The sequence below is a fragment of the Phoxinus phoxinus genome, assembly GCF_949152265.1.
Source record: "Phoxinus phoxinus genome assembly, chromosome: 25".
NCBI lineage: Eukaryota > Metazoa > Chordata > Actinopteri > Cypriniformes > Leuciscidae > Phoxinus > Phoxinus phoxinus.
In genome coordinates this window covers 2479670-2498139 of record NC_136900.1, presented here as the reverse complement: position 1 = coordinate 2498139, position 18470 = coordinate 2479670, and the positions used below count along the sequence as shown (strand labels likewise).

General features: G+C 42.7%; 1 protein-coding gene across 2 annotated transcripts; it reads left to right on the top strand.

Annotated features, from left to right (window-relative positions):
* The first annotated feature begins 557 nt into the window (after window positions 1–557).
* dbndd1 (dysbindin domain containing 1) lies at window positions 558–18438 on the top strand. Of its 2 annotated transcripts, none has more exons than XM_079602920.1 (4): window positions 558–846; window positions 8740–8886; window positions 10952–11089; window positions 16495–18438. In XM_079602920.1, exons 1-4 carry the CDS (start codon window positions 624–626, stop codon window positions 16665–16667), a joined length of 681 nt encoding a protein of 226 aa, XP_079459046.1. In that variant the 5' UTR covers window positions 558–623; the 3' UTR covers window positions 16668–18438. The 2 variants fall into 2 exon arrangements, with proteins under 2 accessions (XP_079459046.1, XP_079459045.1); XM_079602919.1 differs by having other exon boundaries at window positions 16483–18438.
* Window positions 18439–18470: the final 32 nt, after the last annotated feature.

Genomic DNA, 18470 nt, shown 5'->3' with positions numbered 1-18470 from the left:
TTGTCACTACCCGACTGAACTTTAATGGGACCATGTGCTAGGCATCTGTACTCAGACAACTACTACGACTCTACAAAATGCTGGGTCGTTTCAACCCAATTTTGGGTAAAATATGGACAAACCCAAACGTTGGGTTAAAAATGTAATAAAAAAATGTAACCCAACGGCTGGGTTCGTCCATATTTGACCCAAAATTGGGTTGAAACAACCCAGCATTTTTTAGAGCTGTTCAATACCAAAAATCTTAAATATATATAAAAATGAATTATAATCATCTAAACTCAGATATTCCTCTTTTTTTCCTCACTTCATCTTATTTCCAAGCCTGTTCTGGATCAGTACACCTCTGCCTCTCTACTCTAAAAAATGCTGGGTTGTTTCAACCCAATTTTGGGTCAAATATGGAAAAACTCAAACATTGGGTTAAAAATTTAATAAATAAAATTGTAACCCAATGGGTTGTCCATGTTTGACCCAAAATTGGGTTGAAACAACCCAGCATTTTTTAGAGTGTATGTAAACCCTTTTTATGGTCTACGGGCGCACCCTTCCCTCGCTCTCTCCCCGTCCTGGTGTGTCATGCAGTTGTGTAGCGGCTGACTGCGTCTCCAGCGGGACTCTTCATGTGTCAGTGTGGTGCGCGCCGCAGTGACAATAGGAGTGAATGTGTGACTGTGCATGTAGGGGTGGGGAAGAGAGAGAGAGAGAGAGAGAGAGAGAGAGAGAGAGAGAGAGAGAGAGAGAGACAGGAGGCGCTCCCTCTAATCCCGGCTGCGACGCCAGACAGCATTGCACCGGCTTCTACAATAGACTTAATGGAGGCTCAGGCAGACTCTAGTGCTGCAGGTAAGAGCAAACATTTCTTCAGACGCATGTAAACACACACACACACACACACACACACACTGCATTCAATAGCCCGCTGTACGAGCCGCCACCATGTCCTTTACTCTCCAGCGCTCAGACAAAGCAGGCAGTCAGAGAGCCGGCAGCGCTCGTGCACATGGGAAACGGCACAGCCACTTGCATGCATGTAGGGTGGAGGCGTGCGACTACAGCAACACCATCACTATAGCGATGCGAATAAACCTGAACGCCCAGGAGCGAGAGGGGTTTTGCATGCACATTTTTTTTGAGAATTTGACATTGAGTTGCATCTTTGCAGCGGCTACTTAGAGACAATGGGACTTGGGTACCAGCGGGCGATGGTAGAAATATGGCTCATTTCGGGATGTATGGTTTAGATGGAGAGCCTTTTGGACTTAACCAATCCCTGCACCAATATTTGCATGAGTGGCACGCACAGAAGAGCGGGACCTGTGTGTGTGTGTGTGGGCTAGCGAGAGGTGTGTGTAGGGAGGGATGACTGCGGAGAACAGGCGCAGCTGGAAAACTCCCAGTACCATCACATCATGAGTCTTCACATGTGGGATGTTATGGGACTCGAAAAAAAAGTTTATGTAGAGAAATTGGATGAATCTGTTAAATATGGCTGGATGTAATCTTTTTATGCTTCCGTCTTCTCTCAAAGTCTGTTTTTTTTTAGGTTTGTCAATTTATTGTTAATGTAGTGTGATAAAAAAAAATCACATGAAATAATGTGTCAACAATTAGTCATGCATTCTGACCTGTATGTAAATTTGTTAATGTGATTCTGATGTTTGTGCGAGTCCACAGTCAGCTCAGCCCCAGCTGCTATACTGGGAAACCACATAACTGCCTCAAGAACACATGCTTTGTGTTTCTGTTTATCTTAATTGCCCTCATATGCCGTATTAAAGGTTCCTAATGTTGTTCTGGAGACTCCAACGACGGGTTTACACGCATACAAGGTCAAAACACACTATATATGGCAGAATCAGCGCTTCTCTCTCAGCGTCTGAAGCAGTTCGTTTGCACATTCAGTCTCTCTAAACCCCGCCTCTCCGAGAGCTGCTCTGCTCTGATTGGTCAGATGACCCAGTCTGTTGTGATTGGTCTACTCTGCTCTGATTGGTCAGATGACCCAGTCTGTTGTGATTGGTCTGCTCTGCTCTGATTGGTCAGATGACCCAGTCTGTTGTGATTGGTCTACTCTGCTCTGATTGGTCAGATGACCCAGTCTGTTGTGATTGGTCAGAAACCAAACGCTCATTATCATATCTGAACCTCAGCTCTTGATCACAGTGAAACGAACAGTAACGATGGCGTGGGTTTTAATGTATCAATCTCATCAACGAGGATTTGCTTTGTCAGCAGAAAACAGCGTCTTCTCGACATGAACACGAACTCTTCAGTCTCAGATACACTAGTGTTTGAGGGCGGGGCTAAGAGACACTGTTCAGCCAATCAAGACCATAGACTGACATTATGCAAATTAGTTACAAACCTACGCAGGTTCAGCAGGAAGTGAGACGGGAATTACTGACGACACATTTCAGCAGTTCAGAAAAAGCATAATAGGGGAACTTTAAATAATTATATCTACGTAATGTATTGAGATAAAGTCCGTTTTAAGGGGGAGTATTTTTTTTTATTATATAAAATGGTATTAAGAGCAAAAAAAATAATGGAGCGTAAAATTTTTGTGTTCCAAAAATACAGAGTTAGATCCGGGCGCCCGCTTGTGCTCGTGTCCCATGTGTGTAGTTGAACTGCCGTATAAACTGCTTGTCTGCTTTGACTGCCGCCGCCAGGAATCAATAGATGTCTGGAAGCTCTTCACAGTCAGAGAAACACACGCATCTTCTGTTTCACTCCCTTGGCCACCGCTGGCAAACCCCATTAGAGAACGGGACCCGAGGAACACCCTAGCGACCGCATAGCAACGCTCCGGAGAATAATGTGCTGACCAGTACCCAGAACCCCCTGCACTGCATCGCAACCCCCTGGTTACCCCACAGAACACACTCATATTGTGGCAATGGGCAAAAAAAGACCCATTATTAGAAATTACCGTATATTATAAAGCGGTTTGTTCCAGTCCTTGATTCTGATTGGTCAATAGCAACCACTCTTAGCTAAGGGAATATATAATCTCATTGATGTTATTCTTTGGAGCTTACAGACGTTATGCGCCGGAGAAACAAGCGCGCCGCCATCTTTAGAGTATAGTCTTTGAACTTCCGGTTTTGCGGTCGCTCTGTGTATCTCCAGAGAATGTCTAATAAGGGGAGAAGGTTCACTCTCGCTACACTTCCGGCTTCTGACTGGTTGCAGTTCCACTCTGATTCCATATGAGGGCGCTCACAGGACGAGTGCAGAATGAATGGAGGTCTATGGAGCTATACCCCTCAAAATCCACTTTTCTCAAGATGTAATTTTTTGTCTAGTAATTTGAATGTTGTATTCGAAAGGAGATGCAAAGAAATTGCACATTGCTGGGTGTTAGATTTTTTAGAGTCACTTATTTGCTTTAAAAAGTCTTTCAAAATGTCAATGACGTCATACACATCGTACGACCAGAGATACTGCTTTACGGCAATCCTTCAGTCACTGTGGTGCTTTCGCGCTCTGCACTTTATTTTCTCTCAAGGCATCGCCAGCACAGCTGACACAGGTAAACACACAACACAGCTGACACAGGTAAACACACAACACAGCTGACACAGGTAAACACACAACACAGCCGACACAGGTAAACACACAACACAGCTGACACAGGTAAACACACAACACAGCTGACACAGGTAAACACACAACACAGCTGACACAGGTAAACACACAACACAGCTGACACAGGTAAACACACAACACAGCTGACACAGGTAAACACACAACACAGCCGACACAGGTAAACACACAACACAGCGGACACAGGTAAACACACAACACAGCTGACACAGGTAAACACACAACACAGCTGACACAGGTAAACACACAACACAGCTGACACAGGTAAACAACACAGCACAGCTGACACAGGTAAACACACAACACAGCTGACACAGGTAAACACAAAACACAGCTGACACAGGTAAACACACAACACAGCTGACACAGGTAAACACACAACACAGCTGACACAGGTAAACACACAACACAGCTGACACAGGTAAACACACAACACAGCTGACACAGGTAAACACACAACACAGCTGACACAGGTAAACAACACAGCACAGCTGACACAGGTAAACACACAACACAGCTGACACAGGTAAACACACAACACAGCTGACACAGGTAAACAACACAACACAGCTGACACAGGTAAACACACAACACAGCTGACACAGGTAAACACAACACAGCCGACAGAGGTAAACACACAACACAGCTGACACAGGTAAACACACAACACAGCTGACACAGGTAAACACACAACACAGCTGACACAGGTAAACACACAACACAGCTGACACAGGTAAACACACAACACAGCTGACACAGGTAAACACACAACACAGCTGACACAGGTAAACACACAACACAGCGGACACAGGTAAACACACAACACAGCGGACACAGGTAAACACACAACACAGCTGACACAGGTAAACACACAACACAGCTGACACAGGTAAACACACAACACAGCTGACACAGGTAAACAACACAGCACAGCTGACACAGGTAAACACACAACACAGCTGACACAGGTAAACACACAACACAGCTGACACAGGTAAACAACACAGCACAGCTGACACAGGTAAACACACAACACAGCTGACACAGGTAAACACACAACACAGCTGACACAGGTAAACACACAACACAGCTGACACAGGTAAACACACAACACAGCTGACACAGGTAAACACACAACACAGCTGACACAGGTAAACACACAACACAGCTGACACAGGTAAACACACAACACAGCGGACACAGGTAAACACACAACACAGCGGACACAGGTAAACACACAACACAACTGACACAGGTAAACACACAACACACCTGACACAGGTAAACACACAACACAGCTGACACAGGTAAACACACAGCACAGCTGACACAGGTAAACACACAACACAGTGGACACAGGTAAACACACAACACAGCGGACACAGGTAAACACGCAACACAGCTGACACAGGTAAACACACAACACAGCTGACACAGGTAAACACACAACACAGCTGACACAGGTAAACACACAACACAGCGGACACAGGTAAACACACAACACAGCGGACACAGGTAAACACACAACACAACTGACACAGGTAAACACACAACACACCTGACACAGGTAAACACACAACACAGCTGACACAGGTAAACACACAGCACAGCTGACACAGGTAAACACACAACACAGCGGACACAGGTAAACACACAACACAGCGGACACAGGTAAACACGCAACACAGCTGACACAGGTAAACACACAACACAGCGGACACAGGTAAACACGCAACACAGCTGACACAGTTAAACACGCAACACAGCTGACACAGGTAAACACACAACACACCTGACACAGGTAAACACACAACACAGCTGACACAGGTAAACACACAGCACAGCTGACACAGGTAAACACACAGCACAGCTGACACAGGTAAACACACAACACAGCGGACACAGGTAAACACACAACACAGCTGACACAGGTAAACACACAACACAGCTGACACAGGTAAACACACAACACAGCTGACACAGGTAAACACACAACACAGCTGACACAGGTAAACACACAACACAGCTGACACAGGTAAACACACAACACAGCTGACACAGGTAAACACACAACACAGCGGACACAGGTAAACACAATACAACGGACAAAGGTAAACACACAACACAGCTGACACAGGTAAACACACAACACAGCTGACACAGGTAAACACACAACACAGCTGACACAGGTAAACACACAACACAGCCGACACAGGTAAACACACAACACAGCTGACACAGGTAAACACACAACACAGCTGACACAGGTAAACACACAACACAGCTGACACAGGTAAACACGCAACACAGCTGACACAGGTAAACACACAACACAGCTGACACAGGTAAACACACAACACAGCTGACACAGGTAAACACACAACACAGCTGACACAGGTAAACACACAACACAGCAGACACAGGTAAACACACAACACAGCTGACACAGGTAAACACACAACACAGCCGACACAGGTAAACACACAACACAGCGGACACAGGTAAACACACAACACAGCTGACACAGGTAAACACACAACACAGCTGACACAGGTAAACACACAACACAGCTGACACAGGTAAACACACAACACAGCTGACACAGGTAAACACACAACACAGCTGACACAGGTAAACACACAACACAGCTGACACAGGTAAACACACAACACAGCTGACACAGGTAAACACACAACACAGCTGACACAGGTAAACACACAACACAGCTGACACAGGTAAACACACAACACAGCTGACACAGGTAAACACACAACACAGCTGACACAGGTAAACACACAGCACAGCTGACACAGGTAAACACACAACACAGCCGACACAGGTAAACACACAACACAGCGGACACAGGTAAACACACAACACAGCTGACACAGGTAAACACACAACACAGCTGACACAGGTAAACACACAACACAGCTGACACAGGTAAACACACAACACAGCTGACACAGGTAAACACACAACACAGCTGACACAGGTAAACACACAACACAGCTGACACAGGTAAACACACAACACAGCTGACACAGGTAAACACACAACACAGCTGACACAGGTAAACACACAACACAGCCGACACAGGTAAACACACGTGCTAGAAGAGTTTCTGCTAGAATACATTCTGGTCCCGCTTCGGATGCATAGACAGTATAGTTCGGATGCCATGATGCCATCAAGCGGTATCTCTGGTCGTAACCAGTCCTTCACTGACCAATCAGCGTTCGTTAGCAGAATGCTAGCGTGTTATGGGCAACAACAACTCAATCTGTAAGAAATCGAAAGGACATAAGTACTCGTTCATTCAATTTTCGACCTATAACCCATGTTGAACTTGCCAAACCTACAATCAAATCTGAGATTTCTCAACGGCAATCGGCTGAAAGGGACAAATTTAGCCGTCTAGCCCCATAGACTCCCATTCATTTTGCACTCGGGTGATCGCCCCCAGTGGAACTCTGGTGGAACTACAACCAAAATTCGGTACAATAGGACTTAATAGGGAGTGAACAGGCTCTCCGTAGACGGGCTCTGGTATCTCTATGGCATCGAGTCAAACGATGTCAAACTGTCCAAACTAATCAGCTTGTGAAGTGGATTTACTTATTGTAGAGTTAACGAAAGTTATCATGAGCATTGTAATGTTTAAAACAGAAGTCTTAACAAATGTCAGTAGACCGGGAAGATTATACAACTGGCAGTTCATTCATAAATGCGTAAGATCGCTGTGGAAACACAGACCGGAAGACGAGAGAGAACGAGCGCAGCGCTGGGAAGGGGCGGAGCTACAGAAGCGGAGTCTTAAAGGGATAGTTCGGCCAAAAATGATATTACACCCATGATTTACTCGCCCTCAAGCCGTTCGAGATGCATATGTCAATCATTTTTCAGACGAACACATATTCAGTTATTTTAGAAAATGTCTTAGATCTTTCAGTGGTTATAATGTCAAGTTATGGGGTCCGCCTCCTTCAAGTCCCACAAATGTGCATGCATCCTTCACAAAAGTAATCATCCGGCTCCAGGGGGATAAACGAAGGCCTTCTGAGGGTAATCCGTGCGGTTTTGTCGTAAAAATATACATATTTAAAACTTTATAAATGAAAATAACTGGCTTCCGGCAACGGTCGACGCGCGTTCACGGGAGATGGTTGCCAGCGTATGGCGTATGACGTAGCGTAGGAAGCGCCGTGACGTAGAACGAACACTCAATATCCTCTTCTCTACTACAAAATCCTCCGACAATTTCTTTTAAATACACGTTTTTTAAATCGCGGAAATCCTGAGTGGAGTTTTGTTTTGCTCTCTGGCTGCGCTGTCGCGTTCGTTCTACGTCAAGGCGCTTCCTACGCTACGTCATACGCCATACGCTGGCAACCATCTCCCGTGAACGCGCGCCGACCGTTGCCGGAAGCCAGTTATTTTCATTTATAAAGTTTTAAATATGTATATTTTTACGCCAAAACCGCACGGATTACCCTCAGAAGGCTTCGTTTATCCCCCTGGAGCCGGATGGATTACTTTTGTGAAGGATGCATGCACATTTGTGGGACTTGAAGGAGGCGGACCCCATAACTTGACATTATAACCACTGAAAGATCTAAGACATTTTCTAAAATAACTGACAATGTGTTCGTCTGAAAAATGATTGACATGCATCTCGAACGGCTTGAGGGCGAGTAAATCATGGGTGTAATATCATTTTTGGCCGAACTATCCCTTTAAGAGATCAAGGAAGTGTGTGTACCTGCATTTACAGTCAGTAGATATAGCATTTTCCTCCAGGTCAGTCCTTTATTCATAGTAAAGAATCAGTTTGAATGTTCCCATGCCCGCTAGTCATTTGTAAGTTGAGTTTTACTTCTCCGTGTTCACAATTTTCAATCCTTTCAATATAAAAGTCTTCTCTACTGACTGACTCACTCATCTCTGTCGCCATCTAATGGCGAAATAATGCAACTTCTGCTTCACGGTCAGGGACTATTTTTCCCAGCGGAAGGCTTTCAGTGATTTTACTTCATTAAAAAGTTGCATTGATACATATGATTTGGGTTTAATAGTTGTACTGTGTGGTAACCGTTTTATAATCTATGTTCTTTGATTTCTTTGTAGAGCCACTTAGAGACCGAGAGTTCCAGAAGCTCCTGAAGTCCTCCAGCTCTGCCAGTCTCACCAGCGAGGCATCCCACAATGCCCCAGGAGAGCATGTTGGCACGCCGGCCCATCATGGCAGCCTGGTGCTGATCACCGAGAAACGACGTGAGTGAAACCAGTGTGGCGGACACGTCTGGGTCATATTCCCCTAATCCAAAGAATTCGATTTTGTGCAACAGAAATTAAGACCATTAAGATGTTTTCTGTCACAGCATTTTCACTACAATAGACCTTAACATTGACCTCGATTAATAAATGGCTTAAAAATGGTCTCCATGTAATTTATTTTCTTTTGATTTGGGGGTGAAATATGAGCCAGACACGTTTACTTTCACCCAATAATAGAGCTGCACGATTCTGGAAAAATCAAGAATCACAATTTTTGTTGTTGTTGTGGTTTCAAACAGAGATCTCAATCCTCCACGAGTCTAAACAAACTAAACAAAATAAGCGAATTTACTAGAGGTCCGGATAAAATGTTAATTGCTGCAGTCGGTTTAAAATGTTTAATTAATCTGCATTCTTTTCAAAATCACGAATGATTCAATGACTCGCTAATAAACACTTCACATGTTTCATTACTGAATGAACCCGCGTTTTTGAGCGAATCTCTTGAATGATTCAATAAAAAAAAAAATGTAACAGTCACCTCCCAGATAGCAAACTGACATCGAATCAATGTGGAAACGACGTTTCTCGTGACATTGAAACAACATCGTTTTGCTCATCGAATTAACGTTGAATCAACGTCAGACACGCCATTCAACCGAATCGATGTTTTATTTTCGGTGTAATAACGTTCTGATATACCGACCAAATATTGAACGTTGATTCAACGTTGAAATTTGATTGATGATTGATACTAACCTTTACAACTAAAAATCAACGTTGAATCGACATCGGTCCGCTATCTGGGCTGCCGCCACCTACTGGTGTAATGATGTAATGATTTAACCGTTGAAGCGCCAAGTTACTTTATAAAGGTGATTTACTCTGTTTTAGACACTACTGTAGACATCAGTGTTTAAGTAAGGGATAATCCACGGCTAGCCATGCATTAAAGGATATTTTACCTTGGTTATTTGCCAAGTTAAAAACAAGTTAAAGCTGTAACTGTGTAATTTTTTAACAGACGGGTAAAAATTACGGTTATTTACGGTTACGGCTAGTTAGTTCTAGCACTCCGTCCGCTTTAAATAAAGTAGAGCCATCGGATTGCTTTTATTTGAATGAATTATCACAGTTATTTAAATTCATTATTAAAAGAGAGAGACAGAGAACTGAAAGAGAAGAGGAGAGAGAGAGAGAGAGAGAGAGAGAGAGAGAGAGAGAGAGAGAGAGAGAGAGAGAGAGAGAGAGAGAGAGTTACCTGTGTGCGTCTCTTCTTTAAAGTCTATAGTTTTAAAGTTGCTTTAAAATTATTTATGAATGACAGGCAACACTGACAGGGCAATCTTTATTTGAAAATCTTTATCATGTAATTTATTTAAATGAATTATGTAGAGTGTGAAATAAAACCGGCGTCTCGAACCACGATTACTATATAAAGACACATTACATTTATTGAAATGCATTAAATTAAATGAAAAAAAAAAAAAAAAAAACAGTTGGAAATTTCGATAGGGGATTGTTTTACTCATTATACTAACTGATGTTAAACTCCACATTTGCATTTATCGTGAAGTTAGACATGGAAAAGGGCAAATAAACCTAAATAAACGTTTTCATGTGTCTCTCACTCTGTTTGCAAGTGTAACTGTGTTACTATGGTTACCAATGTTTATAGTAGCGGATTAATCTCAAACTGTGATCAAACTGACTGGAACTACATGTGCAATAAACTGTTTTACTGCACACCTGTCAGCCAATCAGAATCGAGTATTTAAACAGCCCGTGGTTTAAATCTGAACTATAAACTGTTCTCCCAGTTCTTCTGTGATCATTTAAAATATGAAGTTTTTGAAGCGGTTTGATATTTATTCATGGCAACGGCTATCTCTGGGTAAGATCTTAATGCTCTAGGGTGATTTTATCAAAGGTTTAATAGACAGAGCATGAGAATGAGATCGCGCGAGTGTCTGTTAGAGAGGAGTCGTGCAGCTCTATCCGACGTGTGCCTGCTCTTGAGCAGCGCTCTGGCCTCAGTGTGGATGTGTTGTGCCCGACCCAGAGCCTCTCAGCAGCGTGTCGTCTCTGGAGGTGCACTTCGACCTCCTGGACCTGACGGAGCTCACAGACATGTCCGACCAGGAGCTCGGGGAGGTGTTCGCCGACTCGGACGAGGAGAACCACACCGAGTCCCCAGCCAGTGAGTCGACCCACAGATCTATTTACCATACCAGATTTGAAGAAGTTTAAAGGGCACCTATTATGACATTTAAAATGTTCCTAATGTTGTTTAGGGAGTCCCCAACAACAGTTTTACATGCATGCAATGACAAAAAACACTTTTGTTTTCGTATAATATGCATTTATTTTTACCTGATTTGCTCACCGACTCCCAAATGATTCGTTTAACGACTCGTTTTTCAAACCCCTCCTTTGCGCGACGCTAATCTGCGTTGATTGGTCAGATGACCCAGCAGTGTTTACAGAGATAATACTTATTTTTAACACGGAGTACAATGATGCTTTTATCAATTAAATTGTATTATAATAATGATTATAGTCCACTGCTTTATAGTTTGTAGTAAAAAAACGAAAAATAAGATAAATAATTTGATGTTATGTTAGCGAGCATAGCCCAGAGTTCATATTGTAAAAGCACAATCAGTCTTTGTTTGCGTTAGCCCGATGCATAAACATAACGTTTTTACAAAAAAAAAAAATGCAGTTACGTTACAGTTATTACTCTATTCTTTAGACAACTCCGAAAACAACGACAAACACTTCACATATCTCAATACAATTGTCATTGAAGACCTAGAAGCTAAACGGTGCTTACACAACAAACAAAATAATTATTAAGCATGCTACATAAAATATAAAAGCAAAAATTATTAATAACACTTACAGGTTGTGATACGGAGGAGGAAGCTGATGCAAATACACTTGGAACTGAACCTTCCTTCAATATCACGGCTCGCGAATCCAAGCTTGATTGCATTTAAAAAGCAATCGTCTTCAAAATGGCGCGAACAAAGCACAAGGCTCGGACTATACTTCTGTGGTATAGTTATATGAATTGTAGCCACTTAGTCTTCAAATGCTCCTCCTTGGGCAGATGAAAAAAGTTTGCTTTTGAGGCGCACTTCAGAACACAGCGTCTCGTCGCCATGATGTTTCCCTGCTGGCCTTGGAGCGCAATAAGTGGGCGTATCGTATTCAAATAACTTGACAAGTTGACGTCATCTAGTCAGAGAAAAAGCTTCGGTCTTCTAACGATTCATAAAAATGACTCAGAGTCGACTCTCACTTTTGAAAGACAATAACTTTATATACGGTGCACTTTCATATTTCAAACTTTGCAGGATGTTTTTGTTCACTTAGATCTATGTTACACACTACATGAAAGGTAAATTTCAAAATTCCATAATAGGTGCCCTTTAAGGGATAGTTCACTTTGAAATTAAATGCTGGTATGTTTTAGCTTACCTCGAGGGCATCCAAGATGTCTTTTTTTCCGCAGTTGTTTCAATTTTTATATCTTTAGGTCAAACCGTTCTTGTCTGACAGTCATATCATGCAGGTCTACGGTCACTGTCTCAAAGAGCACACACAGAGTCCAAATTACACAATTCCCCATCGTAAGTGCACATTGATGGCCTAAGACACGAAACAAGCGGTTTGTGTGAGAAAACGAACAGTATTTCTCACACAATGTCTCTTTGAGACAGTGACCGTAGACCTGCATGATATGACTGTCAGACAAGAACGGTTTGACCTAAAAATATAAAAATTGAAACTCCTGCGGAAAAGACTCGGGCTCGTCTGAAGTATAAAATCATTGGTTACCCGTAAGCCAATCACATAACGTTTGGTTATGACGTGTGTTATGCGCCAGCTCAGCAGCATCGAACTGCCACTGTAAACACATTATAAATAATGCGAAAACGAAACCATCGAGAGAAATACCGGAGTGAACATGGCTGTCAACGACTTTTGTAGATTATGTGATGTAAATCTACGCATCCACGGCACAATCGGGGCCTCTAAACTATTATTTGACAGTAAAGAGAAACAGGAAAATATTTGCAGCCAACTGTCAAAGTTAGGATTGGTTATGTCAAACACAGCTCTTTGTTCAGTTCGAGTCTGTCGGAAATGCTGCAACTTAATTGCAAGATTACAGCATGACATGGCAATATTTACGAACTGGGAAAAAAAGGAGACCCTGACCTGTCAAAAGGGTGCCAGTTCGAGCTCGACAGATAAAAGAGACCTAGATATCACATATCGACATCACCTCCATTCAAAATGTTTACCAAACACTCTTCTTGTTCGTCCTTCAGTTTGGAAATGCCGGGAATATTCTCCACAACAGAGCGAATTTCATCCCTTGTCTCCATATCCGCGGTCGTGTGCGATTTCCCCAATCTCAAACTCGGCGCTTAGCGTCTACGTCACGGCTCTCAGCCCGCCCTCTGTTCGTTGATTGGCCGGCTGTTTTCAGGCCGGAGGAAAACTGAGAGACATGTCGATGTCTCAGACTAAGTACAGAAGCGAAATGAAATTGAGCGGAAGTACGAAGTCTGACATAGTCAGGCTAAGAAATTATAGGCTCAAAAGAAACAGTATTGGGAGAGTGTTTATATTACCACAGCAGTACTCAGTGGATTAAATAATTTACTAGATTAACACTCAATCAATCAATCAATTTTATTTATATATAGCACACTTAAAACAACCGATCGATCAAGCAACAAATTAAACTCACTCATACGGTCATAAATCACTAAAACGACATCTCTCTGTAGGCGAGGGCGTGGTGAGCTGGGACCCTCTTACGTCACATGGCCCCACAACTTCCAATAGGAAAATTAAACTGCAGTAGCCACCGTTCAGCCTGAAGAGGGCAGCACTTTACCACATATTGTACAATTAAAACACTTTATACCCAAATGTCAAAAAAATTACTTGAATCAATGAACAGCATTAATAAAGCCCCAGTCTTACAGATCATTAACTAAAACAAAATATTGTTTTAGGGTTTAATTACCCTTTAATAACTTTCTGGACCGGCAAGTTTCAATCCCATAGAAGCCTATAGAGGAGTGAGACCGCTCTCAGATTTAATAAAATATCTTAATTTGTGTTCTGAAGATGAAGGAAAGTCTGACGGGTAAATAGAGGGATGCAGGGATCACACAAACCCGGAGGTTCGATCAGCAGAGCTTCAGACTGACGGCAGACTCCATCGCAGCTTTCATTGGCTAACGACCGTCTGACTCTGAACGATATTAAAAGGCAACCAATCACTGTTCGTTTTGGTCAGCGTCATGGGAATGTAAAGTCGATGTCCCTACAATAACAGACCGTTCTGTAAAACTCGTGGATGCTTTTTAAAAAGTCTGCCATAGGTGCAAAACCCTTGAACTTCACATAGTTTTGAAAATCCAGCTTAGTTGATCCTGATAATAAGCGCTCACGGTCACATGTTAAACACAACGGCCGCCATGAGGGGGTTTGGTGTCATGAGGACCAATCAGATGACGACTTTGTAGCTACCGAGATGTTCCCCATGTAATGTCCCTTATGCATCCGACGTTCAGCCAACAGTCCACGAAACCAGCATCACGACAAAAAGACAATCTTTCAGTTCACTATTATTATTATTACGATGATTATTGAAGAAAATAAGCTCTGGGATCAACAAAAGTTTATCATTCTTATTGTGATTTAAAGTCCCCATATAGTCAAATCATTTTAACCCCTAAGACCCATCTCCAAAATTACATATTTAAATGTTTTATCCTTGAAAAAAATTCTGTCATGCCTTTAAAATATCTTGAATGTAACTCGACACTCTTGCCTAATTTAGTATGCACGGTTCTATGGATATGCAAATGAGCCCCACCTCCACTCACTCAGAGATCCACTGGTTGACGATCACCCGTTGATCTGATTGGTTACACAGATCTATGAATATGCAAATGAGCCCCGCCTCCACTCACTCACTCACTCAGAGATCCACTGGTGGACGATCACACGTTGATCTGATTGGTCAAGGTAGTGTAGTGTGTGACGTCAGAAACACCAGCGATTTCAAACCGTGTGTTTGAGACTGTCTTTGGTTCTCTGCAGTTTTAAGCAGAAAATACTCAGCAATGCTGTCCACTTATGAACTTACACATGGTGTGTGTTAAAGCGTATTAAAAACTCCACATAGACACATAAACAACATTTAAAAGCTGGATTTTCACCACGGGGGGACTTTATAAAAGATAATCTTCACATATAAAGCACAACGTTTATGATTTTTGAAGCATTAATACAATTGCCAGAAGTAAAAAGCTAAACCGAACTACTCTATTTAAACGATGTGTCATTTCTGACTGGTATTTCAATCTTTATTAAAAATCTACAAGTTAGAAGAGTTTGCAAGAGAGCAAGTATAATCACACTAGTGTTGCCTTTTCAGTGACGACGACGTTGAATGTCCACAACAATAGTCCCATTCAGCCTCTGGTTAACAACAGACTGTTTTCAAGAGTGGGGTTTTACTGGAGTATTTTATTTCATAGAACAAAACATGAAAATCTCTTGAGCTTGTGTTAACCACAGACCTTATTTCAGGCATTTAACAACATCAACAACAAAAAATCCATTGACTTTGGGACCAGGGAACCGGATGTGCAACGATGCTAGCTAGTTTCTGTGTCTTCGGACTCATTCCGGCAGCACTAGTGTTTACGGCACAATGTTCACTGTGTAGCAAGACAAAGAAACCCGATGATAACGTTTTGAGTAGAGATTGTTGAATTCTTAGCGACTTAAACAGTCGGCTCCATGGATTTCTACACGGAGCACATTATTATTTGATTAAGTTCTGAGCTAAAGTGCACAAATGTGTACATATTAAATATTTAAACTATGAGGTAATGTCAGAGCATCCTCAACTCTGAGCAATATAAGCATTACTTTACATTACCTTACATTTTCTCCAAGGTATGTGAATAACATTCATCTTTGCCCAGAGCTTAAAATGGACGCTGAGAGGTGCTCACAATGACAGCCAATAAACCAAAGGCCATCTAATGTTCTTACTTTTGGTTGTTAGTAGGTATTCTGAATTAAGTACCGTTTATAACTATTTAAAGTGGTGCAGGTATGACACAACTTCGTAGGCCAAAGCGAGCTGCATTTTAGCACTTCCGGTTCCATCTTCCCAAAGTCAATGGGTTTTTTGAATGGGGTTACGGTTAAAGGAACACTAAAGGAAATAGGCTCATTTCCCAGCTCCCCTAGAGTTAAACCATTGAGTTTTACCATTTTCGAATCCATTCACCCGATCTCCGGGTCTGGCGGTAACAATTTTAGCGTAACTTAGCATAGATCATTGAATCCGATTAGGCCGTTAGCATTAACAAACTGTGCTGCCGTACCAGCAGTATAGCATAGTCCCCAGCTCGGTAACTTCCAACGTGTCCGGCACTAAGTTTGTAATATCATTGTGCCTGCTGGACTATATATAACAGAACTATAGCATTATTATTGTTGTGACTGGCAATTAAGTTGTTTTTCATTGGTTGGTTTTGTAAGTTCGCCCCACAGATCGCCAGCAGCCGCCGTTGCCTAGATTTCCCCACAGCGGGTACGTGCGCTCGCCCTCCTGGACCCGCGGGGGGAAAGGGGATCAGCAGCCGAGAGATCGAAAGCACCACAGCGACTCCGAGAACACAGAGCCAATGCTGAAGATAGAGCGCTCTCAATCCCAGCAGCCTTGAGCCAGGGCCGGCTACAGGGGCTTGGGGAGACCACTGAGCCCTTGTCTGGAGAGGGGAGGTTCCTTGTCAAGCAAGGAGACGGGGAACCTTTGGGATCAAAGGACATGGTGATCCCACTTAAAGATAATGCAATCCCGTCGTCCATCATGGGCAAGAAGACCGCTGGGATTAGCTGGGATAAGTGTAGACTCTTCCTCGAGATGGAACAGACTTCATCCAAACAGGATTTTGGGCGCCTCTTTGGGACCTAGTCACTTTCAGTCTACTGCATATGGAGAACTTGAAGCAAGATGTAGCATTATGGACCACACCATGAATCCAAGGAGCGACTGAGGAATTGCACAGTGATTTGAATCTTCAAGGAACTGTTTAAGGACCAGAGCAATGTGTTGAGGCAGCAACTGTGATGAGCCTACGGAGAAGTTCAGGACATGCCTGTGTGAAGGGACAGAGAGAAGCTACAACAAAAGTGTCCTTCGAGGAGATTCTGCATGAGAATGGGAGACCCAGAAATAAAAAGTTTCATGCCTAAAGGTCATTGCATACTGAGTCCGAAATTCTCCCACGTTAAAAAATAAATATGACCTCGCGTTGTGTCAATCACGTCTACACACTGCCTCCGAAACTTTCGTCCGTCATTCAAAAATTTGGATCGGGTTCAACTTTCTGCGTGTTTCGCATCCGTAGCAAGCATTTTTTTTTAGGTGTTTTGACAATTCAGAGCCACCGTACAAGCGAACGCTAAAATCCAGAAACGTTAAGGATCAATTGGTGGTCTTGTTTTTAATATGTGGCTCCAGTATCGCTAGCAAAGCATCAAACTGAGCCGCTGACATCCTGAAGTGAACTTTGAATCGCTCGGATAATCCCGCGGCGAACTCTCCACGCAATCTCAGGATTGAATGGACCCAATATTTCCTCTTTGTTCCCTCCGTTTAAGAAGAGAGAGGACAACAAAACCATCCTCACTGATTGAAGACTCCATTTTTTTCCACTACGGATTAATTCATCGGATTCGGTGTGCAAGGTTTCTGCGTGTGATTAATTTTTAGGATGACAAATACATACGAAAATTTCGGACTCTGTGTGCAAGGACCTTAAGGCCTAAAACATGCCCTACGCAAGTACAAGAACACAGACACTTCGAGCTACGTCAGCTCAATTCAATGCATCAATCGGTTTCAAAATTTGTCAGAACGCAGTTCATATTGCAGCGCAATTATGTAGCATCCTCAACCAAGTGTCCAGTATTTTATGCTATGCCCAATAGGGAGCAGTGAACACACAGCTCAGGGGAATTGGAGAGCAGCTCAGCTCATGCAACCCTCTCATAACAAGATAAGAGAGGCATACAAAATGGCAGTGTTCCCCAACCCTGTTTCTGGAGCCACACCCACAGTACAGATTTCCAAACTCTTCCCAGACAAACACACGATTCAAGATCATTAGTACACTCCAAGACATCCAATTAATGGAGCATTGAGAACTGAGAATCATGGCGCAGCAGTTTTGGAGAATAATGTTGAACATGTTATTTTAATTTTGACCAACTTTGTGAAGGTAACCATCTCCCCATTGAGTACTGACTGAGGTTTGTCACCGCCACAGTAACAAGAATGTACAACAGAACCACACAAGAATTGTTAGCATACTTGCGTAGATTATGTTTCTGGCCTAACTTATTGAGTATAGCAATTGCTATAAGTTGCATTTGAATGGATGTAAGGGGGAATAATCTTTCAGCAATATGTTTTTTTAACTGCTCTGTATCATTAAATGTCATTTATTAACAATTTAACATAA

Bases quoted from the DNA above. Each gene is read 5' to 3' on its own strand.
- dbndd1 (XM_079602919.1), top strand. From the start codon at position 624: ATGTGTCAGTGTGGTGCGCGCCGCAGTGACAATAGGAGTGAATGTGTG. The intron at 847-8,739 runs GTAAGAGCAAAC...ATTTCTTTGTAG, and splicing joins GGCAGACTCTAGTGCTGCAG to AGCCACTTAGAGACCGAGAG. The intron at 11,090-16,482 runs GTGAGTCGACCC...TGGTTTTGTAAG, and splicing joins CCACACCGAGTCCCCAGCCA to TTCGCCCCACAGATCGCCAG.